The 23,012-nt window shown below is 40.4% G+C and overlaps 1 protein-coding gene across 1 annotated transcript; it reads left to right on the top strand.

The window, feature by feature from the left end:
- Positions 1–8,483: 8,483 nt before the first annotated feature.
- LOC128520752 (uncharacterized) lies at positions 8,484–14,976 on the top strand. Its single transcript, XM_053495126.1, has 3 exons — positions 8,484–8,517; positions 12,128–12,145; positions 12,383–14,976. Exon 3 carries the CDS (start codon positions 12,403–12,405, stop codon positions 13,921–13,923), a length of 1,521 nt encoding a protein of 506 aa, XP_053351101.1. The 5' UTR covers positions 8,484–8,517; positions 12,128–12,145; positions 12,383–12,402; the 3' UTR covers positions 13,924–14,976.
- The last annotated feature ends 8,036 nt before the right edge of the window (positions 14,977–23,012 follow it).

Here is a 23,012-nt window from a genome sequence, read left to right as displayed (position 1 = left end):
TGTGAGAGTCCTTAAATCAAATCGCGAGATTATCCTGCCTATTCCTGTCACTCCGCGTTTGGGTTTACCATTCACGCTACAAAGGGCTAACCGCTAAAGCTAAGTCTTCTGGTCTCCTTGGGTTAGTTCCTGACAGAATGACTGAGCCTTCCGCGGTGAACCCGGTGGATCACGCGCGTCTTTGTGATGTGGTGGATCAGCACGCCGAGCTAATTGACAAGCTAACCGGAGATCTTGCTACTCTGCGTCGGAGCGTCCAAGACGTCGCGGCCTTACGCCGCGAGGTGGCGGAGCTTCGGCGGGAGAACGCGGATCCCTCCTTCTGATGTTTTTCTCTCGCTTCCAGATAAATGGAACGGCACGGATGGGAAATGTAGTGTGTTTTTAACAGCGCTAGATCTGGTGTTTAAGTTCAATTCCACCAAGTACTTCACCGATTGGCTACGCATTGCTCTTCTCGTCTCGTTGCTAACTGGGCAGGCAGCTGAGTGGGCCACGGCGGTACTGCGCTTCGACTCAGACACAGCACACTCCTATAAGGAATTCTCACGCCAACTACAGCTCACTTTTGAACATCCTGCCGGCGAGGTGGAGACCGGTACCAAACTTTATCACTTACGGCAGGGAGGGTCATCCGTGAGTCGCTACACGGCGGATTTCCGAACCCTCGCCATCCAGACCACCTGGGGAGATGCCGCCCTCCGTACGACCTACTTCGAGGGACTGGCTTCTCGCATTAAGGACAAACTAGCCGGACGAGAATTGCCCGCGACCCTGGAGGGTCTCGTCCAATTGGCCCTCCGGATAGACCAACGCATGCTCTCGCGCCCGAAGCCAGCCCCTCGGACCCTGCCGCCCTCCACGTCCTCGTCCACCTTTTTCACCCACGCCCCGGCTTACGACGCCCGACCTACTTTCACTCCTACCGCCACTGGACCTGCTGGATCTCCACCTCCTGCCGTGGTTAACACAGGAGCCGGGGAACCCATGCAACTAGGACACGCCTCCTTGACCGCTGAAGAACGGGAGCGACGATTTAAGGGGGGACTCTGTGCCTACTGTGGGTCAGCGACGCACCACTGAGCTATCTGCCCAATTCGACTGGGAAACGCCCAGACCCGGTGAGGCAGAAGGACCACTCACCGGGTCATATCCAACTCTCCTCCACTTCGACCGATTCCTCCCGTCTCACGGTTCAAGTACACCTTCATTTTGGCCACAAACAGGTCAGGAGTACTGCGTTCATCGATTCCGGTGCCGCAGGCAACTTCATTGACTTCTCTTATGCCAAAAAATTGGGGGTAAAATTCAAGGCGTTATCCCAGCCAGTTCGGATTACCGCTGTCAATGGTCGGCCCCTCTCCACCAGTCCCATCACCACCCAGACTCATCCCATCACCCTCATCATCGACAGACATCAGGAACAGATCAACTTTTATGTCACCTCCATCTCCTCTCCTCCAATCATCCTAGGTTTTCCGTGGCTCATCCAACATGGAGACAGAACCGGATTCTACAGTGGGGCGCGACCTGTACCGAACTGTGCCTACGGGCTGCGGCTGGGACGTGCTCTAGGAAGTGCCAAGGCCCCCGATGTCGACGTCAACGCCATCCCCGCCGCTTATAGGGACCTGGCGGAGGTCTTCTGCAAGAGACGGGCTACTCATCTTCCTCCTCACAGACCGTACGACCTCGCAATAGACCTTCAGCCGGGAACTGTCCCACCCCGCGGTCACCTCTACTCACTGTCATCCACAGAGATGCAGGCGATGGAGGAATATGTGACCAACGCTCTCCGCCATGGTACCATCCGGCCGTCCTCCTCGCCTGCTGCTGCGGGGTTCTTCTTCGTCAAAAAAAAAGGAGGCAAACTTCGTCCATGTGTTGACTATCGCGGGCTCAATAACATCACCATCAAGAATCGACATCCGTTGCCTCTTACCAACTCAGCCCTGGACGTTCTCTCTGGTGCCACCATTTTCACAAAGTTGGATCTCAGGAGCGCCTACAACTTGGTGCGCATCAGAGAGGGCGATAAGTGGAAGACGGCTTTCATCACCCCTACCGGACACTATGAGAGTCTAGTGATCCCATTTGGACTGTGCAACGCCCCCGCCGCTTTCCAACATTTCATAAACGATGTCCTCCAGGACATGCTAGGCCGGTGGGCATTCGTTTACCTGGATGACATACTCATATACTCCTGTTCTGTTGATGAACACATCCAGCACGTCAGGGCGGTTTTAAAGAGATTACTTGCCCACCAGCTGTACTGTAAGTTGGAGAAGTGCGCCTTTCACGAGCGCTCCACCACGTTCCTGGGTTTCATCATCTCGCCCCAGGGTGTGGCCATGGACCCGCAGAAACTCGAAGTTGTGCGTCATTGGCCCCTACCCAAACCCTCAAGCAACTTCAGCGGTTTCTCGGGTTTGCGAATTTCTATCGTCGCTTTATTTGGGACTACAGTACAGTTGCTGCGCCCCTGACCACCCTGACTCACCCATCATCTTACCCTTTTCGACTTAACCAGACCGCCGTCTATGCCTTCAAGAAGCTCTGCTCCCTTTTTACCACTGCTCCTATCCTCCTTCACCCGGACGCCAGTAAACCATTCGTTGTAGAGGTGGACGCTTCAGATGTGGGCGCTGGAGCTGTTCTCTCTCAACGAGGTCCAGATCAGAAACTACACCCCTGTAGTTTCTTCTCCCAAAAAATTTGATTCCACTCAACAGCGATACGGGGTAGGGGACCGCGAGCTGTTGGCCATAAAGTGGGCTTTGGAGGAATGGCGTCACTGGCTCCAGGGCGCCAGGGACCCATTCATCATCTGGACGAACAATCAAAATCTAATCACCATCCGAAACCTCAAGCAATTAAACCCTAGACAGGCGCGGTGGGCATTATTTTTTGAACACTACAACTTCCATCTCTCTTACCGCCCGGGGTCTAAGAATACCAAAGCAGATGCTCTTTCTCGCCAACATGAAACATGAAGGATCATCGCACCACTACAATTGGATCTGGAAACGAGGGTTCGCCAGGCGCAGACCACAGAGACCGAACCGGCAGGTGTGCCGCCTGGATGGCTCTATGTGCCCGCCAACATGAGATCGGAAGTACTCCAGTGGGGTCACTCATCCCCCATCTCGGGACACCCGGGCATATGACGCACACTGCAGTTCCTCCAACGAGACTTCTGGTGGCCATCCATCGTGAAGGACGCCCAGGAGTTCGTTCAGGCATGCCCGGTGTGCGCCAGGGCAAAGGACACCAACCAACCTACCTCTGGCAAACTCCAACCTCTCCCTGTCCCTCGCCGACCCTGGACGCACATCGCCGTCAACTTTATCATGGGCCTGCCGGCCTCCGAAGGAAAAGACACCATCATGACCATCATTGATTGGTTCTCTAAGGCCGTGCACCTGGTGGCCCTCGCCGGATTCCCATCAGCCAAAAGGACAGCAGAACTGATATTAGAGCACGTAGTCCGCCTGCATGGGTTCCCAAAGGACATCGTCTCGGACAGAGGCCCCCAGTTCACTGCCAGGTTCTGGAAGGCTTTCTGCCGTCTGATCGACTCCACCTGCAGTATCTCCTGGATACCATCCTCAGACTAACGGTCAGACGGAGCGGGCCAACCAACAACTGGAGCGCTATCTGAGATGCTTCATAGCAGATCGTCAGCGCTCCTGGGCTTGCTACCTCATCTGGGCAGAGCTCTCACACAATCTCCACGTCTCATCGGCCACAAAGCTCAGCCCCTTTGAGGTATGCTACGGTTTCCAACCTTCAGTGTTCAACCACCAAGAACCGAAGGTCGACGTACCGTCAGCCCAACAGTTGGTCCGCAGGTGTCGGCGGTTGTGGAACATCGCCAATCGGGCCATCCACCAAGCCAACATCCGTTACACCACCCAACATCGCCGCCGACACCCTCCGGGATGATTGTACCACGTAGGTGACAAAGTATGGCTCTCCACAAAAAACTTCCGCCTTCACACTAAATCCAAGAAACTATCACCCAGATTCATCGGTCCCTACCGCATCTCTCTTCGGATAAACCTAGTTACCTACCGACTCCGGCTGCCTGCGGCGCTCCGAATCCACCCAGTATTCCACATCTCCCAACTCAAACCTTTCATCACATCACCCATGACTCCACCCACCCCCCCAGCTCCTCCTCCCCGGATCATTGACGGTGGTCCCGCCTACACCGTACGCCGGATCCTCGACTCGCGCCCTCGGGGTAGAGGAATCCAGTACCTGGTCGATTGGGAGGGTTACGGCCCCGAGGAACGGTCGTGGATTCCGGCTCGGTTTATCCTCGATCCTGAACTTATACGGGACTACCGTCGTCGGGTATCCTCCACCTCAGGACCGTCTGGAGCCGGTCCTGGACAGGGGGGTACTGTCATGCACACTCAGTCCGCGACCGGCACTAGGACCCGGAAGTAATGCGGTCGCGAACCAGGAAGTATAAAAAGGGTAAACAAACCACTACACTCCGCTCAGTCATTTGAGTTCGCCCATGTCGTCTAGGACCGTTTCACCGAACCGTGAGTACTCACTCTCTTGGGTTTACTTCCAGATTGAGTGTATGTTTATAGGACGCAGGTTAGATTTGTGTCTCTCCCTTGCTCCCCATTTGTGAGAGTCCTTAGATCAAATCGCATGATTATCCTGCCTATTCGTGTCACTCCGCGTTTGGGTTTACCATTTACGCTACAAAGGGCTAACCGCTAAAGCTACGTCTTCTGGTCTCCTCGGGTTAGTTCCTGACATCTATATTTTAAACTATGTACTTAAGTTTAAACTAACAAAAAACATGAAATTTACCTTATGCCGATAAAAATAAAATAAAAACAATACGTACTAGTGCACGCAACGATGCAGCTTCTCAAACTAGAAGCAGAGAACTGGGGAGTCAATAGGAAAACAGACAGTCTGAATCTGCCCGTCTCCACTTTTTAATTGCAAAAATTGCGCAGATTCTAGTCTCTGGTTAGCTGGAATAGTTGCAGACTTCAGTTCATGCAAGTGTAGCTTTTTGATAGTGAGCATGCAGAAGAGAGAGAGTGCAAACATAAATTAACTTGAACAGGCAAAAGCAAGTTTCAGCATGCAAAAACGGTTTGAGAGCGAGCGTGAGAGAGAAATTTAGCGTTCAAATGTAAAAGTAGACAATTCAAGCTTTCTATAGATATGTATTTTGTGTCTCTCTGTGGAGTATTTGCTGAGTTTCAGTTCATTTTAATGACATGTTTCTCCCTGCAGTTTACGCAGACCACAGCGACAGCCAGCGCACCCTGTTTGTTTTCTTTATTTTATTAATGCACAAAGTTTTATTTTTAACATGTGTGCATACAAATAAAATTAGACACCTTACAAATTCGAATAATATATAGATCTTGTCTGTACGATCAAAACTGAAAGTGTAATTTAAGTTCTTATTGGCGTCATCAGTGTTTTTTTTTTTTGCACTGTTCTTACACTTTTATATTTTAACATGTAATTTATGTCTAATTTGTGATAGCTATATTTTCTGTTAAAGTGACTGCAGTAATGCAGCTAAAAAGTCAACTTTAATTGTTTAGGCCTAATAAACTGTTTAACTGAACTCGCAAGTGAATCTCAAGTTTGTGTGTGTGTGTGTGTCAAATACATTCTCAAATAACCTAAACACTGAAAATATATACCTTATTTTGTCCTCAGATATTTTCTTGTAACTCTCCTTTCTTACTCACATACCTGTCTGATGACTCATGCAGATCAGTATGCAGGCCTTTTTCTTCTCAGGTGTGAATCACTGCATTAGTACTGTAATTATAGTTCACGCCTTCTCGCATAGACCTTATATTCTGTGAGCAAGTAAACAAGATCATTTTCACATCATTTTGAAGCAAAAACCCTAGTCCACCAGCACAGTTCTCAAAAAGTCTTGTGAACAAATGTTCTGTATGAGTTTCATGGCCTTATTTAAGCTCCTTTTATTTTAACAAAACTTACTAACCACGCATAATATTTTTTTCCTAAAAAATGCAAACACATATATTCATTTTGGTCACGTATTATTGTAGAACAGTTTGTGCTGATTACAAGAAAAATACAAGTTGGTCAATAATATATTATAAGTAGCTGAAAAAAGCCCAAATATCAGAGCATGTCCAAACAACTTAAGGGCCCCAAAATAACCTTAGGACCTCAGAGGGTTAAAACATTTCAATTTGTTTCCTCCAAGGTACGTTTCTTTCCATATATTACATATGCAATCTCCACCTTCATTCTGCTGTGTAGACCAATAGCTACACTACCCGTGACATGCTTCTATGTTTTTAATCCTCCTCTAGAAGGTATGATTCATTTGACTGTTTGTTTTGCTACTGGCTAAACACTGAAGGTAAGTTCGCAATAAGGAAATCTATAAAATAATATTTTACATTTTCAATAAAATAGAAGAACATGTGGTAATTAAACCATTACAATAAATACCATATAATTGTTCTTGAATTATATTATAGTATTGTTCCTCAGTGTAATTTAATGATTTTAAAGGCATTAGCATATAAATCACAAGAATGCCAATATAAAATGTTAGTTCTTAGCAGGTAATGATTATTCTCATGAAAATGTGCCATTCTAGTGATTTTGTTTTTCACATTCTAGATCAATGTTGGAAATTTTAAAACTATGAAATAACATACTAAACAAAAGTGTTTACACACTTTTGTTCCTTTTTTTTTTGTTCCTTTTTTACAGTGAATGCAGGCATTGTCTTTCACATAGACTTGGTTAGATTTAACTATGCAAATCCAGTTGAGCTCATTTGTTATTCATTTCTTTCACAAATGTACAGTATGTAGGCTTAACTAAGACATTTTGACTGCCTGCACTCAGTATTTGCACGGAGGTTTGACAAATGAACTAACCATAATAATAGAACTGGATGTAAATATTTGTATCAGTGATAAACTCAAGTGTGCAGAGGCATTTTGGGTGCAGAAATCAATGAGGAAATTTAAGTGACAAAAGATAATTTTTTTAGCAGGATGAATAATTAAATATTGACTCTCTTTTAAAAGAAAACTTAGTCTTAGACTGGGCATCCCACAGCCCTAACACAAATCCTATAGAGCACATGTAGGATGCAGTAGAAAAATAGATTTTCTAATCAGAATAAACTGAACCTGAACTTAAACTTCCACAGGATTTCATATCCAGACTTGAGTGGAAAACAAAAAACAGCAAATATTAAAACACTCCAAAGTAAGTTTCTTTCCATATATTACATATGCAATCCCCATTGTCATTCTCCTGTATAGACCAATAGCTACATTGCCCATGACATGCTTCTATGGTTAATCCTACTCTATGAATCATTTGACTGTTTGGTCCGCTACTGGCTGAACACAGAAGGTACGTTCCCAATGAGGAAATCTATAAAATATTTAATGTTTTCATGAAAATAGAAGAAGATGTAGTAATTAAACCATTACAATAAATACCATATAACTGTTCTTGAATTATATTAGATTGTAGTGTCATTTAATGCTTTTAAAGGCATTAGCATATAAATCACAAGAATGCCAATATAAAATGTTAGTTTAATTCTCAAAAAAATATGTGCCATTTTAGTGCATTTTAAAGCAAATGCTACAGTATAGGGGGGTGTCCATACAGTATTTATTTGCATTTTACACAAGTAGTGCTTAAATATTTGTTTCATATTAAAATAAAGTTTTATGTAATTATAATTTATTTAAACATCAATCATTAAAACAAAAGACAAAGAAATAATTTATGGCCATTTTTAACTGCAACTTAGGTATCAACATTTGCTTTGGTTAGACTGTTATTTGGTGAGCATCCCGGGGATGCCTACTGTATTTAGTACTAACCAAAATTACTTGCTTCCTATTAACATTTTCAATAACAGCTGACTGACCTGAACTGAGATCAGCAATAGCAAACAATGTTAAGATATCATTTGTGTGCTTAGCAGAAAATGCCACACATATATTTTTTTTTCTTGAATGTCTTGTTGAGTCGTCAAGTTTTTTCCAAACAGAAGCACAACGATACATGAATGATTATATATATATATATATATATATGAACAAATGTATTCCACTTTTATATATTTGTAAAATATATAATTTTAAATAATGACAAAACTGCTTTATTAAACACATCACTGCATCAGCTCAAGAATTTTTCTTACTTTTTTTCATTTTTTAATTTGTAACTACAACCACAATAACAGGCTTGATTTAGTTTGTTACTGTATATCTAATCATCCCAAAATACTAAATATAAAAGATAAGTGTAGCCATTACCTTAACACAGACATTAGAACAGCCAGAGGATAATTTAAGTTGGCAAACAATCTACGCCCCTTTAATGGAAACATTTACAGTTTTTTGCCATGCCCTAAAATCAAATGATCAGATACTAATAATGTTGCCTGTCTGCATCCTTAGATCGTGTGTGGATGTTCAATTTGCCTGTCTGGTCTTTAAGGTAACAGTGTTTGGAAGTTGTGTTTCTTTCTTTTAACTGGAAAACCATGACTATATGCAATATTTTTTGTCAGCTCTATTTTCCGATTTAAAGCTGATCTAATAAACCAAAAAAATATATGGAGTAAAAAATGACAATAAAAAATACTTAACACAATATACAGTATATATGTATATGTATATCATATTAATATAACATGTGCCGTTTAAAAAATAATTCATGAGAGAATTGAATAAAAAGTCTGAATATATTGAATGGAACCCGGCATCATCAAAGGGCAGGCGCCATCTAGTGGTTATAATGTGTGTTGTTTGGGAAAAGAGACAGTCCGTGAAGTCTAACACAACCAAAGCAAATTAACTTTCTACAAAAAGATCATTTGAAATAACTAACACAAAAAACATATCTATCAGCATCAAATCACTTTATCTATGATTATACAGGCTAAACTGTCTTATTTAAATTTATATTCCTTCATGTTTGATGCTATAACACATTATGAAACTGTAACACTTCTTTAATTATTATTATTATTATTATTATTATCCGAAGCACTATCTGGAAATAGCAGTCAAAAGTTAGGACACCTTGTTTTCTAGTCGTTTCTGATTTTTATTTTTTTCTACACTGTAAAACAATGCTGAAGGTATGCAATAATCTTTTTTTTTACACAATTGATATTGAGATGTGTCTGCCAATTATGCTCCCTAAAGGCTTTATAACAGCTCTAATCTGAAATGCTGATATTTGAGGCTGGTACTGTAACTCCAAATCACTTCTCTGTTTTGGTCCTGCTTGCCTGGGATAATTAGAGTCAGTTTCATCATATATGTATACGTATATATACAGTTAATATATGCAAACTGTGCAAAAATGTTGCGTCTAAAATCTATAAACATTTTAATTACATAATTTATCCAGCTGTTACACAATATTTACGCTACTTTACCAGTAATTATTTCATTATTAAAATAAATAATTATTGTCATTTAGTCCGCTGTGCGCCCCGAACCCTTCCACCAGGGGTGGACTGGGACCAAAAAGTGGCCCTGGACTTCCTGGCCCACAGCAGCCCACATCATAATAGATTGGTTCATTAATGTAGAGATAGATTTATAACGCCAGTTACTACAGAATATCAATACAGAATCAATGCTATTTAAAAAAATATTATTTGAAGTATCACTGAACATATATTGGGTCATATTAGTAAAACAAAGAAAAAAACATCAAGACAAACAACATATAAATCTATAAAGATAATATTTTAAAACGAATGGCAATAAAACTGAACAGGTAAGCTGAACTAAAATCAGTAGCAGCATTAGCTTCGCTAGTAAACTAGTTACTTATTTTAATTATTGTGTTACGACCCTTGGTGGTCTAGGGGTATACGGGCCGCACATTTACATTTGGCAGATAATAGCTAGTTGAATTCCCAGCACAGGTTGGAACCAAAGTGATGACATGCTCAATACTTTATAAGCAAATGGGTGTTTATTTACATAAAGTGCAAGAGGTGATACTAAGTGAAATATTTACAAATTAAACCAGTTGTTTAAAGGAAGGCACTAATTGAGAGACTAGCAATGGGTGCTGCTGAAAATAAACCAAGAAGGGGAAAAAAACCCCAATCTAACTAATCACAATACACCCCCATCTAGTCTCCTCTAAAAATCGAAAAGGAAAAGAAAAAGAATAAATAAATCAGATAAGCAAAAACATCCTAACTAGCTACACTATCTAAATCAAAAGGGATACATGGGTTGGCACACACCCTCTTACCTAGTGTATCTCTAGACAGCTGGTTACCTACATGTTGACATGTATACCATGTGGCTTACTTCCCTAAACCAGTCTCTCAACCACAAACATTACCAGCCTATTGGCTGGGGAAACAAACAGTATAGCCAGAACAAAGTGAATCTCAAGACTGCCTCTACTTTCTGAAATGGCTTCTTAAAAAGACAGCTTCATCGGACCCTTTACTATCACCAGGATAATCAACCCGTGTGCAGTCCGACTTCTACTCCTCTCGTCCATGCGACGGATCCATCCCACGGTCCACGTTTCCCAGTTACGACATGTCATAAAGTTTAGGACACCTGCACCTGCCACAGTTTCATCCCAGTGGAACAATCTGACTACATGTGCAGTGCCATGAAAAAGTATTTGTGTCAGGAAGCAGATACTCTTGAGCTTGGTGGATGGATCCAGAAGCAGGTGCAGAAGCAGCACGCGAGTGGCTTTGGTTGAGCTCCGTACAGGCATGGCTGTGTCAGCAGGTGCGCGAGCTCGGAGCCGTGAAATCCGTATGGGTGGAGTAAATGTAATTGGCCCTTAGAGAACATATATATATATCACATTTCAGCAACCACTTTATTACGTATATGTTCTCTAAGGGCCAACACTATAGAAATTAAAATTGGATATACATCCTCTATGTCCTCTAACAATAACTCAACATGCAGACTTTTGTCTAAATAACTGGCGGTGAAAATGAGTACACCCTAAGTGAACATGTCAAAACTGTGTCCAAAGTGTCAATATTTTGTGTGAGCACCATTGTTATCTAGCACAGCATTAATCCTCTTGGGCGTGGAATTTCTCCAAAGTTGCACATGTTGCTGCTGGGCTCCTCTTCCATTCCTCCATAATGATATCACGGAGCTGCTGGATGTTAGACACATGGCGCTTAGTTACCTCCCGGATGAGGTTGCCCTACAGGTGCTCAACAGGGTTCGAGTCTGGAGACATACTTGGTCACTGACAAACACATGAACATGATAAATAGGACATGTGTCTTTGCATGGTTAAAAATGTACAGCTGTTATCACTTATAGTCCACTCACTTTTGTTATCAGCTATTTTGACAATAATGGCTACCACATTAGTATTTCAATTTTAAATTTAAGTGTAGTTTTTTTCCCAGCGCAACAAGTACAGTAAAAGAAATAAAAATATGAAGTAGAGCAAAAGACCAAAATGACATTTCATATGAGATGCTAAAACCATTATGGCTGACAGTGTTATGCAAATCCACACTTTTTAATAGCTCGCTTACAGTTCAGTTTTGGAGTTATTTTCAGTGGACAGTAAATCTATACTGTTACAGAAGCTGCACATTGACTACTCCAAAATATATTCAACATTCATTTCTATAGTATTGTCCTTTGAGAAGATATACCAATATGTTTTCTGAAATTAGAAAAGTATGCTCACTTTTGTGAGTGGGTGTATAACAAATATATTTAATAATGTGTCTGGTATCAATGTCATTAAACAAATTTAGAAGCATTTAGGTAGACAAAATGTTGCTTAATGACATTTATAACTGACATATTATCAAATGTTTTCTTGCTAAAACTTTGTCTGTAAATGGTATTGAATGTGGGTTTAGGCATGTACGTAGTTGCTGGGGGGCATTAGCTTAACACAGCATTTAGGACAACCAGGGAAAAATCCTGAGAGATTTACCAGAGTTAATAGGGAGAATGAAAAGCACACACTGGTGTCTGTGTATAATATTTATACTACAGTATGTACAATGCCTAATATTACAACTTCTTACATACAGCATGTATCTTTGTGTTCTCATTTGTATCACCAGTTGATTGCTGTGCACAAGGTAAGTTTTCCAGTCATAGGACTGATTCTTGAATTAATATGTGCTAACTTTTTTTTCCCTCAGATTTCTAACCTAACATGTTGTTCATTCATATTTATTTTACTATGAATTCAAATAAGAAAGTTAAAATAAATCTTGTTTGTTCCTTGAGGTAAATATATATGTATCATACAATAGGCATATTATACAGGTATATTATAAATATATTTGTGATTTAATTGTGTATTTTATTTACAGAAATTCAATTATTAATCATAATGTCACAAGGAAAAACAAGTCTCCGTTTTGTCACCTGGAACACTCATGGTATTAGAAGCCCACCCCAAAAGTTTCCTAATGTGTTGAGAAGTCTTAGTACTCTTCAGGCTGACATTGTCTTTATACAAGAGACACATGTTGGGCCAGACTGCTACAAAATCTTCACAGATATCAAAGACTGGAATGTCTACTTTACTGTACACCGCTCTTCCAGCAAAGGAGTTGCAATACTGATAAGGAAAAGCATACCTTTCACTTATATATGCCATGATGAGGATTGTAGTGGAGGTTACATTGTGCTCTTCTGTCATCTGTATGGTGAACTGTATACTCTTGTTAATGTGTACAATCATAAAGCAGACAAATTTACTTTGGGTAGACTGAAAGAGTACTTGATGGAAGTAGGTGAGGGTGTGCTAGTGGTTGGAGGTGATTTCAACACAGTTTTGCATCCCTGCTTTGATCGGAGCCCTCCATCTTCAAGGAATTCACCATTAAGAGATATTTTAAAAGACTTTACTGTTTCTCTAAATCTTAGAGATACCTGGTCATACAAACACTTTGCTGATGAAGGTTTTACACGATGTCAGAATGATAGTCAATCCAGGATAGACATGTTTTTCGTGCGCAATGACTCCCTGGGACAAGTGTGTAATATCACAGTAGAGGCAAATGAAATTTCTGACCATAATCCAGTTGTCCTGGAACTTGAAGTGCAGAACCTGACTGCAAATGAATTTCCAAAAGTTCCTTTGCTTATTAAAACAGCTAGATGTCACAGAAAACCCAACAGGATAGCAGGGAAGATCAGTGGGGCTGAAATACTGCATGCTATTAAAACTTTGCCTGACTTAAAAGAACAAACACCTGATCAGAAGTCAGTGATCTACTATAAAATACATCGATGTCAAGAGATAGAAATCTTAAAGATGAATTACAACAACATGTTAAAGACTAATTGTGTATCCGAAGCTTTTAAAGGGTTTCATCTTTCACAAGACAAACACACCTTCAATGTAGAATATTTGATTTTCTCTCACATTGTAGCCATGCGCCTTAGCGCATACATTATCCCCTATGTCAAGGAAGTTGTAGATAGAAACCTTAAGAAAATTTTCACTCTAACGATTTACAAAGGTACACAGAATATCAGGTTGTCGTTCCTTGAGATACACCATACATTTGCAAAAGAATTGACAAACAAACTGAGCCCCTTTGCCCCGCCAGCAAAATTCCGTATTCTGGAGCACCTTCTTCCAAACGTCCCAGGCTCTTCTGGGGAACTTAAACGTTTGCTGCCTGGCTGTCCCCTCACTAGCACGATCCTTAATTTAGCTCTGAATAAGCTAGATTGGATTCTCAATAGTGAGATGAAGTGCATGAGCAGTGTTTGTTTTCAGAGACAGGCTTTGCTTATACATGCCCACGAAAGCAAACAGGAGAAAATTGTCCAGTTAATTGAGAAATTTCAAGAAGAGTCAGGAATTATATTTGTAACAACTTGTCACAAAATAGATTAAAATGATTAAATTGCACGTGACATACAGACAACAAACATAATCTAACGTATCTAGCTAGCTATCTAGCTAAAAAGACATGCATATAGATAGATAGATAGATAGATAGATAGATAGATAGATAGATAGATAGATAGATGCTGTTCTTTATGAATGCATTTTTTATGTTATGTTTTTAAATTAATGATATGATAAAACCATATGGCCTTTTTACTGGAATTGAAAAAAAAAATTGAAATGCCCCCCAATTTTCTAAAATCTTAAAGGAAAATTGTCCTTTGTTGGGTGCTTCTGGACTATCATTAATACTAAAGTGGGTGACCACTGTCCATCAGTGAAGCCATAATTATAAAATGATTCAGTAAATATATCTAGCTGACATTACTCATGTTATTTTCTAAACTTTAAGAATATATTTAAATGTATATATAAATATACTTAAATTGTGTTTCTATTTAAAATGTAAGATTTACATTTTGTGTTTTATTTACTTGTCCAGTCTTGTCAACTTATTACAGCAATTGTATAGTGCACAATACATAACCAGTGGGTAAACCCTTTGTGCAATTTAATGCTACATTCAACTGCAGTTGTTTTCTATATTTGTAAGAAATTTGTCCTCGGTAGACATGCTTAATATATAACATTTCTTTCTCATAAAATATTTTATGTCTCATTTAAAGTCTATCTGTTTTCCTTAAATATTCTGTCAGGTCCATACATAGTTGGGGGAATAAACATCAATTAGAAAGATATTTTTATCTGTATTTTACTACGTTATTTCCATTCCATCTTTGATCAATGATTGTAATGTTTTCCTGAATTTTATAGACACTGGGTTATACATTTACTCAACTTGTAATCTTTCGATGTTGAGATTAAAACAGCTGCCACAATCACAGTGTGATGGAGTCAACAAGTTGTTTCCCTTTCAATGTATACTAAATAAACACAAGTCCTTTTCCACTGTGGGAACATTTTGGGCTCCATAAAAACATGCAAAAAAGTGTTTTTTTTTATTTTTATTCTTGTCTGATTCTACAATACCACCAACTGGGGACTAATAGATATTATGTTACACACCCATGCTACTTGGTACTGTGAATATGGTACTTTCCATGCCCACACCCAAATTTCTTCGGAAGCTGAGAAAAGTTTTATTAACTTTTTTTGTGAAGAATGTGTGCATCATAACATTGTTTGTACATGTTTTTCTAAATAAGCCAGCTAGGTAGTGTGGCCTAGGTAGATAAATTTATATGTAAATGCAAAAAAAAATATATAAAAAAATGCATTAATAGAGTTTAAAATTATACAACAGCATAATGTCTCTATTGAATTCTCTTCATAGATTCTGTGTTGAGCAGGGCTCGATTTGAGGGGGGGTGCGGGGGGATGGCATACCCCTGTTTAAAAAAATACCAGTATAACCCTCTTCTCTGTAAAACCAACATCCCCCTTACCATCCCTTTTACATTGATAATTATTTGAACGTATAATGTACTATTTGACATAAATTGAAATATAAAAATTCTCTACATACGATCATCTACAAACTCTAAATAATGGTGATTAGCCAATTAGAATTCAATATTGTAATGTGCTGCTCAAAAGCTCATTCAAGTTTACGTACTGTTCGCAAATGAACGATTCAGTTTAACATAGGAGTTTTCAAAAAGACTCACAGTTTTAATAATTATAAAAGATGTGTTTTTTTTTACCCAATTTGTGTAATTTCATTCTCAATTTAAAAAAGAGGTCTTGCTTTTTCATTAGACTTTGTGCTTGGGTTTAAGTAGATTTTTATTCTACTCTTATATGCCAGTATACATTATATGGCACTACAACAACACTGGTAAGCCTCAATAAATTGAATACAATCAACCATCAGTAACATTACCTATAACAGGAGCAGCTAAGAATTAATTACACAAATGATCTGTATGAGCATAACTGTGCCACAATAAAATTGTGACTGCAGCAATGATGAGAAACAGATTCTGCTTTATTAAGCCATGGGCTCTCCGCCTCCGAATCTGATTTATATTTCTGTAGACTTTAAAAAAAAATTTTTTTAGTTTACATGATGGACTAGTTGCCATCTTGAGCTGCTCGCTGTACAGTTAAGGCCTTGTTCACACTGGCATTAAGTTTTTGGATAAACGAACGTGCTCTGAACGTCCTAGACGTTTATGTTGTGTTTTGTGGTGGCGCTTGATTGACTACTACACCGGCGTTTGTTTGTCCCTGTCTAAGGTCAGCCTGCAGCCCAAATTGTAGTTTGTGTGTTAACCTGTGGGGGCAGTGTCGGGAACTGAATATGAAAGCCTGCCGCTACCGGGTTCACTCTCTGAATGTAACAACGTCAGATTAAAGGAAGTTTTTTTGTGGTATATAAAAAAATGCGTAAATTTTCGCATAAGTTTTTCAACATTTTTTTTTTCATTCTGCCTTTTTCCGCATTTCCCTATGTATAGCATGTAGGATCATGGGATAAATCTCCCGCCACTGTCAGCTAGCATCCAGGTAACCTAGCAACACCCAATGACAGAGAGCACTCCCTCTCACTCTTCAATTCAGCAAGTGTACGTACCGCTACCTTGCACAGACTTTAACTATACATTTAACCTATACGCTTGCACCATGTAAAATCGGAGACAAACGATTTTGTGAGAGGCAATGCACAAATCAGTTAAATCCATATTATCATAAAGAATAACATATCTGGAAATGTATTTCTCACAGCACCTTTTCATGCACCTGCCCTACAAGAAATGGCACATTAAAAATGGTAGGGGCAGATTTAAAATAGGACAGATGCAATTTGAAGAGAAGTAGTGGAATCTATGTATACAAATTCTATGATCATTACGGCACTCCAGTTCTCCCAGTATATTGCAGGCAGTGATATGCAAATTAGTATTTGGTGTTTCTGTGTATGTTTAAAATCATTAATGCTTTTATATATACTGTTGTTTTGTATTTATTATCGTTATTAGCAAATTTTCATGTGTTAATTATACAGAGTTATCCTTTTTATTTAACATGGTAGGTATTTTTTCCCCTCACCATTTTTGTGAATTATATCATGTTTAATGGGTCCATGTGCTGCGAGCATAACACTATATTTATGTATTTACATTCTATTGTGTTGAAAAGGAAATACTTTTAATAACATGTGCGGGGCCCTTGTTGTAAGGCCCTTGACGACTGCCTGGATGCATCCTCACTGAGACCAAATATGGGAGATGGTTACCCATAATCCTGCAGCACTAGAGAGTGAGAAGAACCATTGGCTCAGTTGTGATCAAGTGACGCTCGGTGGACAATGCATATACAGTGGAAGCCATGTCAAACAGCCGCCTGGAGCATGACAGGTCCATGACAGGACCATGCTCGATCCGTGCACGGAATGTGATCACCCGCGATGACGTAGTTAACGATGCCCTGCCCCATAAACGCCCCCATGCGCTTTCTAAAAAGATGGTTGCAATGCTGTATAATCCCCAGATGGAGCATTGACTGCTTCAGTTAACTGCAGTGTCCAAGCAGCCGTATACTATGTTAAATATATAACATAACTTACGTCAACATAGTTTCATAAATAGATTATGTGGTAAAAAGGAGGGAAAAAATGATTAATAAAACAGATTTAAATCACTCAATACACAACCCATGATGCTCATGCTATAATTTATCTTTAACGGTCATTGTAGGTACGGAATACAAGTGCGGGCTACAGTATGTAGTGTTTTATATTACGGTGTATTTTATATATTTCCGTTTAATACACTGGTAGATAATATTTTGCTGCAAAGTAAAGCAAAAATTGAACTTTTGCTTGGGTTTGTTTTCATTATATTTTTTGTTTTCGCTGATGTTTTTTTTTTTGCTGATAGTAAAAAATTGGCATAACAAATCGATTAATAACGCATAATATCTGGAACAAATATCTGTCCATACAGATCAGTATTTCTTTAGTCATTTAATCAGCATAACGTTCCCCCATCAAAGATCTGATGGGACATTAATCACTTATCACAACTGTGAATAGATGCGACAGCAGAGACAGATTAAATCCCATAAACATTCACACTTGAAAACAATACTAACAGAACTAAACAGTTCCAGAGGGTCAGCGCCTGCTATCAGGACAGGGATCACTTACAGGGTACTACTGGATTATCCACTGCTTATATACTCAGCAAAAAAAAGAAACGTCCCTTTTTTAGGACTGTGTATTTCAACAATAATGTTGTAAAAATCCAAATAACTTTACAGATCTTCATTGTAAAGGGTTTAAACAATGTTTTCCATGCATGTTCAATTAACCATAATCAATTAATTAACATGCACCTGTGGAATGGTCGTTAAGACCATAACAGCTTACAGAAAGTGGGCATTTTAGGTCACAGTTCTAAAAACGCAGGACACTAAAGAGACTTGTCTACCGACTGTTAAAAACACCCAAAGAAAGATGCCCAGGGTCCCTGCTCATCTGTGTGAACGTGCATTAAGCATGCTGCAGGGAGGCATGAGGACTGCTGATGTGGCTAGGGCAATAAATTGCCATGTCCGCACTGTGAGACGCCTAAGACAGTGCTACAGGGAGACAGGAAGGACAGCTGATCATCCTCACAGTGGAAGACCACGTGTGACCACAGGATCGGTACATCCGAATATCCATTATCCAAATATACATTCACATTATACATTATGTGACTGTGACCATACACAAAACAAACTGCCATTTATGGTAAAAAAAAAAATGACTCTTCAAAAAAAGCTGAAGCCACAATGGCATTAGTTATCGCTGAACACTGTTCTATGCTGGCATGTGATCACATTGAAGAAGCAGGTAAAGCTGCTTTTTCACACTGTGCAGCGTGCATTATGCAAATTACGTGATGGCGTCATCTAGCGACTTCTAGCGACTTCTACGACAGCCAATAGCTACTTTCCTTACTGACGAGTTGGCAACACTGCCTCGGCTTCTCTCATTCTCTCCCCCTCCTTCTCCTGTTGATCAGCTGATCGGTTTATCAGCTGTTTGCTGGAGCCACAGCCATAAAAGCTGCTAGTCATGATCGGTTTGGATATGTGAGAGAGAAACATAAAGGTGAAACCAGGAACCAGGTGATTCCTTATTGAATCATCAGAGTTGATGATGGAGAAACAGGTTTATCTTTTAGGTGACATAAATGAGTTAAAGGGAAGTTATGAACTGTTTCTGAGAGACAAATAACACCAGGATCCTTTTCTACATAGCTGACAGCTGGTAACTGTGCAGGGTAGGGTCTAGCAAAGTTTTGCCAGGGGGCCAGGTAGGGCATTAACAAGGGAAGGGGGGCACAAAGAAATACTTTTCTTTCTTATTCTCATGTGTCTAGCTTTTAAATAATTATCTGAATCTTACAACCAAAGTGGTCATTTGATGTTAAATGTATAGAAATTCATTATCATTTATAGTAAATATTAAGTCTAAAAATATTAAGTCTCTGTAAGCCCAGTAAGCTTACCATCTGTGCAGTCTGAAATTATGTTAAAGAAAGATGTTGAATCTATTTAATTATTGTAGAAAAATAATTGATTCCTGTGCATTTGTGTTACGATTTAGCTGGTTGTGGCAGCCCAGGTCTCTGGATGACACTCCAGCGATCGTGATCTCTGTGTTTTGTTGTGTTGTCAGTTCTTGTGCCATGTACTGTGTGTAAAATGGCATCAAAAATTCAATTAAGTATTATTCTTTCTCAACTTTCTTTCTCTGTCTTCTTTCACTTTTTAAAGGTTGCCATGTTTAAAAAAAAATTTGTGCTGCCATGCTGTTTGTTGATGTGGTAAATAAATAGTTTATGAAAATATCACTAAATCTCTAATTTATTAATTTAAATAGTCATTATAGATCATGTCTCACCTCTTGTCTTCTCTGTCTTAATTTCAGGTTTCCACCATGTGTTGTAGATAGTTCAGGAGGTTAACTCAACCAAGCAGTCTTTTGTTTTCCGCTAAGTACTGTTTAGAATACCAGAATAGGGAGGATGGTGTGGGTTTAAGTTTATTAGATTGATACATATATACCAACAGGACAGTGTACATCGCTGTCAGAACAGCGTTTGTTTTCATTCAAAGGCTTTATGGCTTTGCCAATAATACCTAGTGGGCCGGTCTCTAGTCAAAATGCCCGGGCCGATTTTTTGTCCCAGTCCAGCCCTGATCTAGGGTATGGTCTTTCGCACAGAATGCACAAGGTTTAGTGAAGGCACTAATCACTGATGCACCGCTACTCTTTGCTGATGCATCACTACTCTTTACTGTAATCGAGTCTGTATGATTTTTACCAACCTGTTTTACACCGGTTGCAAAGCTGCTACCCCTTTTTCCTTCCATTTTTTGCTTGAGCCCTGGAGGAGGTTTGTTGCAGTGTTTTTTAGTGCTAGTTGAGACGTTCAGGTCGCCAAAAAGTGGGTTGGACATGACCGTTGCTTCTTGCTCTACGAACTCCATCAACTGCATAAACTTGGCTCTTATTTGAGTGCGCCCTTTATGCTTGGTTCCTCCATCGTTCACGCAGTTTGTAGCTGTTTTGAGATGATGGTCCTCAAGTTGGTGGCATTATCTAGCTCATCCATGTAGTCGATGCTTGACATAGTATTGTGACAGTTTACCAGGAACAGGGAGAATGTGGTCAGCAACTTTCCGTCCTCTGATTTTATTTCCGGCCAGTTGAGTGCCTTTTGCATCAGCGTTGTAGCGATTATTTGTCTATTTCCAAACTTGTCATGTATCAGTCTCATAGCTTCTGCGTAACCGCGATGTTCTGGCATGAGCTGGCAGCTTATCACAAGGTCCCTAGGCTGTCCTCTAGTATACTGCTCAAGAAAGAACAGCCTATCCAGATTGCTATCAGTTTTGGTTTCGATGACATGTTTAAAGGCTCTTACGAAGGACGTGAACTCAAGAGGGTCACCATCGAATGGAGAAACGTCGCGCGGAGTCAAGGAAAGTTGCCTCTGACTCTTCGCAAACATTTCTGTAAGATCTGCCTGAAGTGGCATCCTACCCTGAGGCTCCACTATATCAGTGTTGTAAAGTGAGTGTTCGTTACCTTGGGTAGGCCGTTTCATTAGGGTGCTCGACATTATGGGTTTGGCACTCACGGGCATGCTTAAGTGGGTTGCTCGGAGGCGTGATGGCAGTTCGAGGTATTCCGTTGCCGAATTGTGGTCGTGGTGGTCATTATATTTCGATTCGGCGGGGCATGCACCACTCGTTTCGATGGCCATGCTCCGTCTCGCATGATGTTGTTTTTTACGGTCCTGGTACGAGTTTAGTTCAGCATCGGCCATTGCAAGCGCTATCTCCATTTCCAGCCTTTCCTTTTGTGCTTTTAATTGTGCTTGTTTAGCCTTTAATCGTGCTTTCAATTGCTCTTCCTCGACCTTTAATTGTGCTTCCTCCAGTTCCAGCACCTGCCGATCTCTCAAGGTTGCTGCTTTAACCAGCAAAGCTGCTCTGTTGGCTTCTGCCTTTTTTAGTCGAGCTTCAAATGCTGCTGACGTTTAGGACCTCTTGGATGCCTCTGAGGTTACGCTTCCGTGTCTTTGGGGGGGCGGGCGTCTTGCGCTCCAGCATTGACACACTGTCGTTTGGCGAAACTCAATCGTCAACTGTTTGGGGCAACTTAAAGTGATTATTAGTTTCCGCAATCCACGACTTCACTCTTAACATGAATTCTGAGCAGCGCGTCAATCTAGGGTAGTACCAGTGGTGCTGATCGGTTTCACGCTCTTTATCCTTGGCGCACGATCGCACTATTACATTGCTTTCGAAAAAGTCCTTTAGCAGCCCTTCGTATTGGCGGCGCTTGGCTTTAACGTCATGCAAATTACAAGCATTGTCCATAAGCGCCTCTAGTTCGTTGTATAATACAGTCAACTGACTCCACTTGCCTTCTCTGGCGTTCTTCAGTTCGTAAAACCTGTCTGGAGAATCATTTTCGTCGAGCACCATCACCTGCTCAGATTCGATGATAGCGACGTTGTCCTCGCCGTGACATGAAGTTTAAAGCAGGCAAGTCCTCTTGTCGCGAGTCCCTTTTAAAGCAGGCAAGTCCCTCAAGTCTTCGGTTGCTCGTTGGCAGTTGATGCGCGTTTTTTGAAATCGCACGCGCGCTCTTCACTCCACGTTCACACTCTTAAATCACTTATCTTCATTTTTGCAGCGGAGCAAGCTTTTGACTTTACATGTACGTGCATGTTATTCACAAGTTCTGACGCGTGTCTTTTGTTACAGTGTCACTGACGACTCCAGACGTTTCGTTGATTTCTTTGTCTCTTGTTTATTTTTAACATCAAAGTACAACGGTTGTTACAGTTTCTTGCATAAATCCACTGTAGTCACGACAAGTCGCTTGCTGTGTTCTGTAGCTTCGATAGATTACAGTTACAACAACTTATTTTACTGTATTCCTTTTAGCCTACTGTCTCACGGTCAAAAACAACTAAACAACTAATGTGCGTGATAGACATGCAGCTACATGACTGTGAGATGATGTCACAGAACAACTCATGAAATGATGTCACAATACAGATTATGAGTATGATACTTAATGCTTAACTAATAGACTGAAATAAAATAAACACAACAACAAATTACAAGAATAAAATATGGCCCTTACAACAAGAAATGTGCAATATATCAGGAAATGTGCACAATGCGAGCAATGTGTAAATGTGCAACATAGTGAGTAACGTGACTGATGTGTAAGCAGAAATGTGGGGTGTGTGTTTATTATGCAAGTAAACAAAAACCAGATCTGTTAAGTCTGTTCTGGTGTTCTGGGTGAGGCATTAAATAGCCTGCGGGAAGAAGCTCCTCCTGTGTCGGTGTTCAGTGGAAGCGCTTACCTGAATGCACAGAGAGAATATCTAGGAACTTTATAATAATTAGGAACTAGGAACATTATAATAATTAGTAATCAATATTTTTTGTGGTCTGAAGTAGTCATTAAAGTATTAAATTTGGTTAGTTACTACTGTTCCTCTACTCTTATATGGCATTTACATCACCTGTCATCTGAATAACTGTGCAGG

Source organism: Clarias gariepinus, chromosome 4 (assembly GCF_024256425.1).
Source record: "Clarias gariepinus isolate MV-2021 ecotype Netherlands chromosome 4, CGAR_prim_01v2, whole genome shotgun sequence".
In the NCBI taxonomy this organism is placed as follows: domain Eukaryota; kingdom Metazoa; phylum Chordata; class Actinopteri; order Siluriformes; family Clariidae; genus Clarias; species Clarias gariepinus.
Note: the sequence above shows the minus strand (reverse complement) of the source record. Positions and strands in the feature narration are given on the sequence as shown.

Bases quoted from the DNA above. Each gene is read 5' to 3' on its own strand.
- LOC128520752 (XM_053495126.1), top strand. From the start codon at position 12,403: ATGTCACAAGGAAAAACAAGTCTCCGTTTTGTCACCTGGAACACTCAT.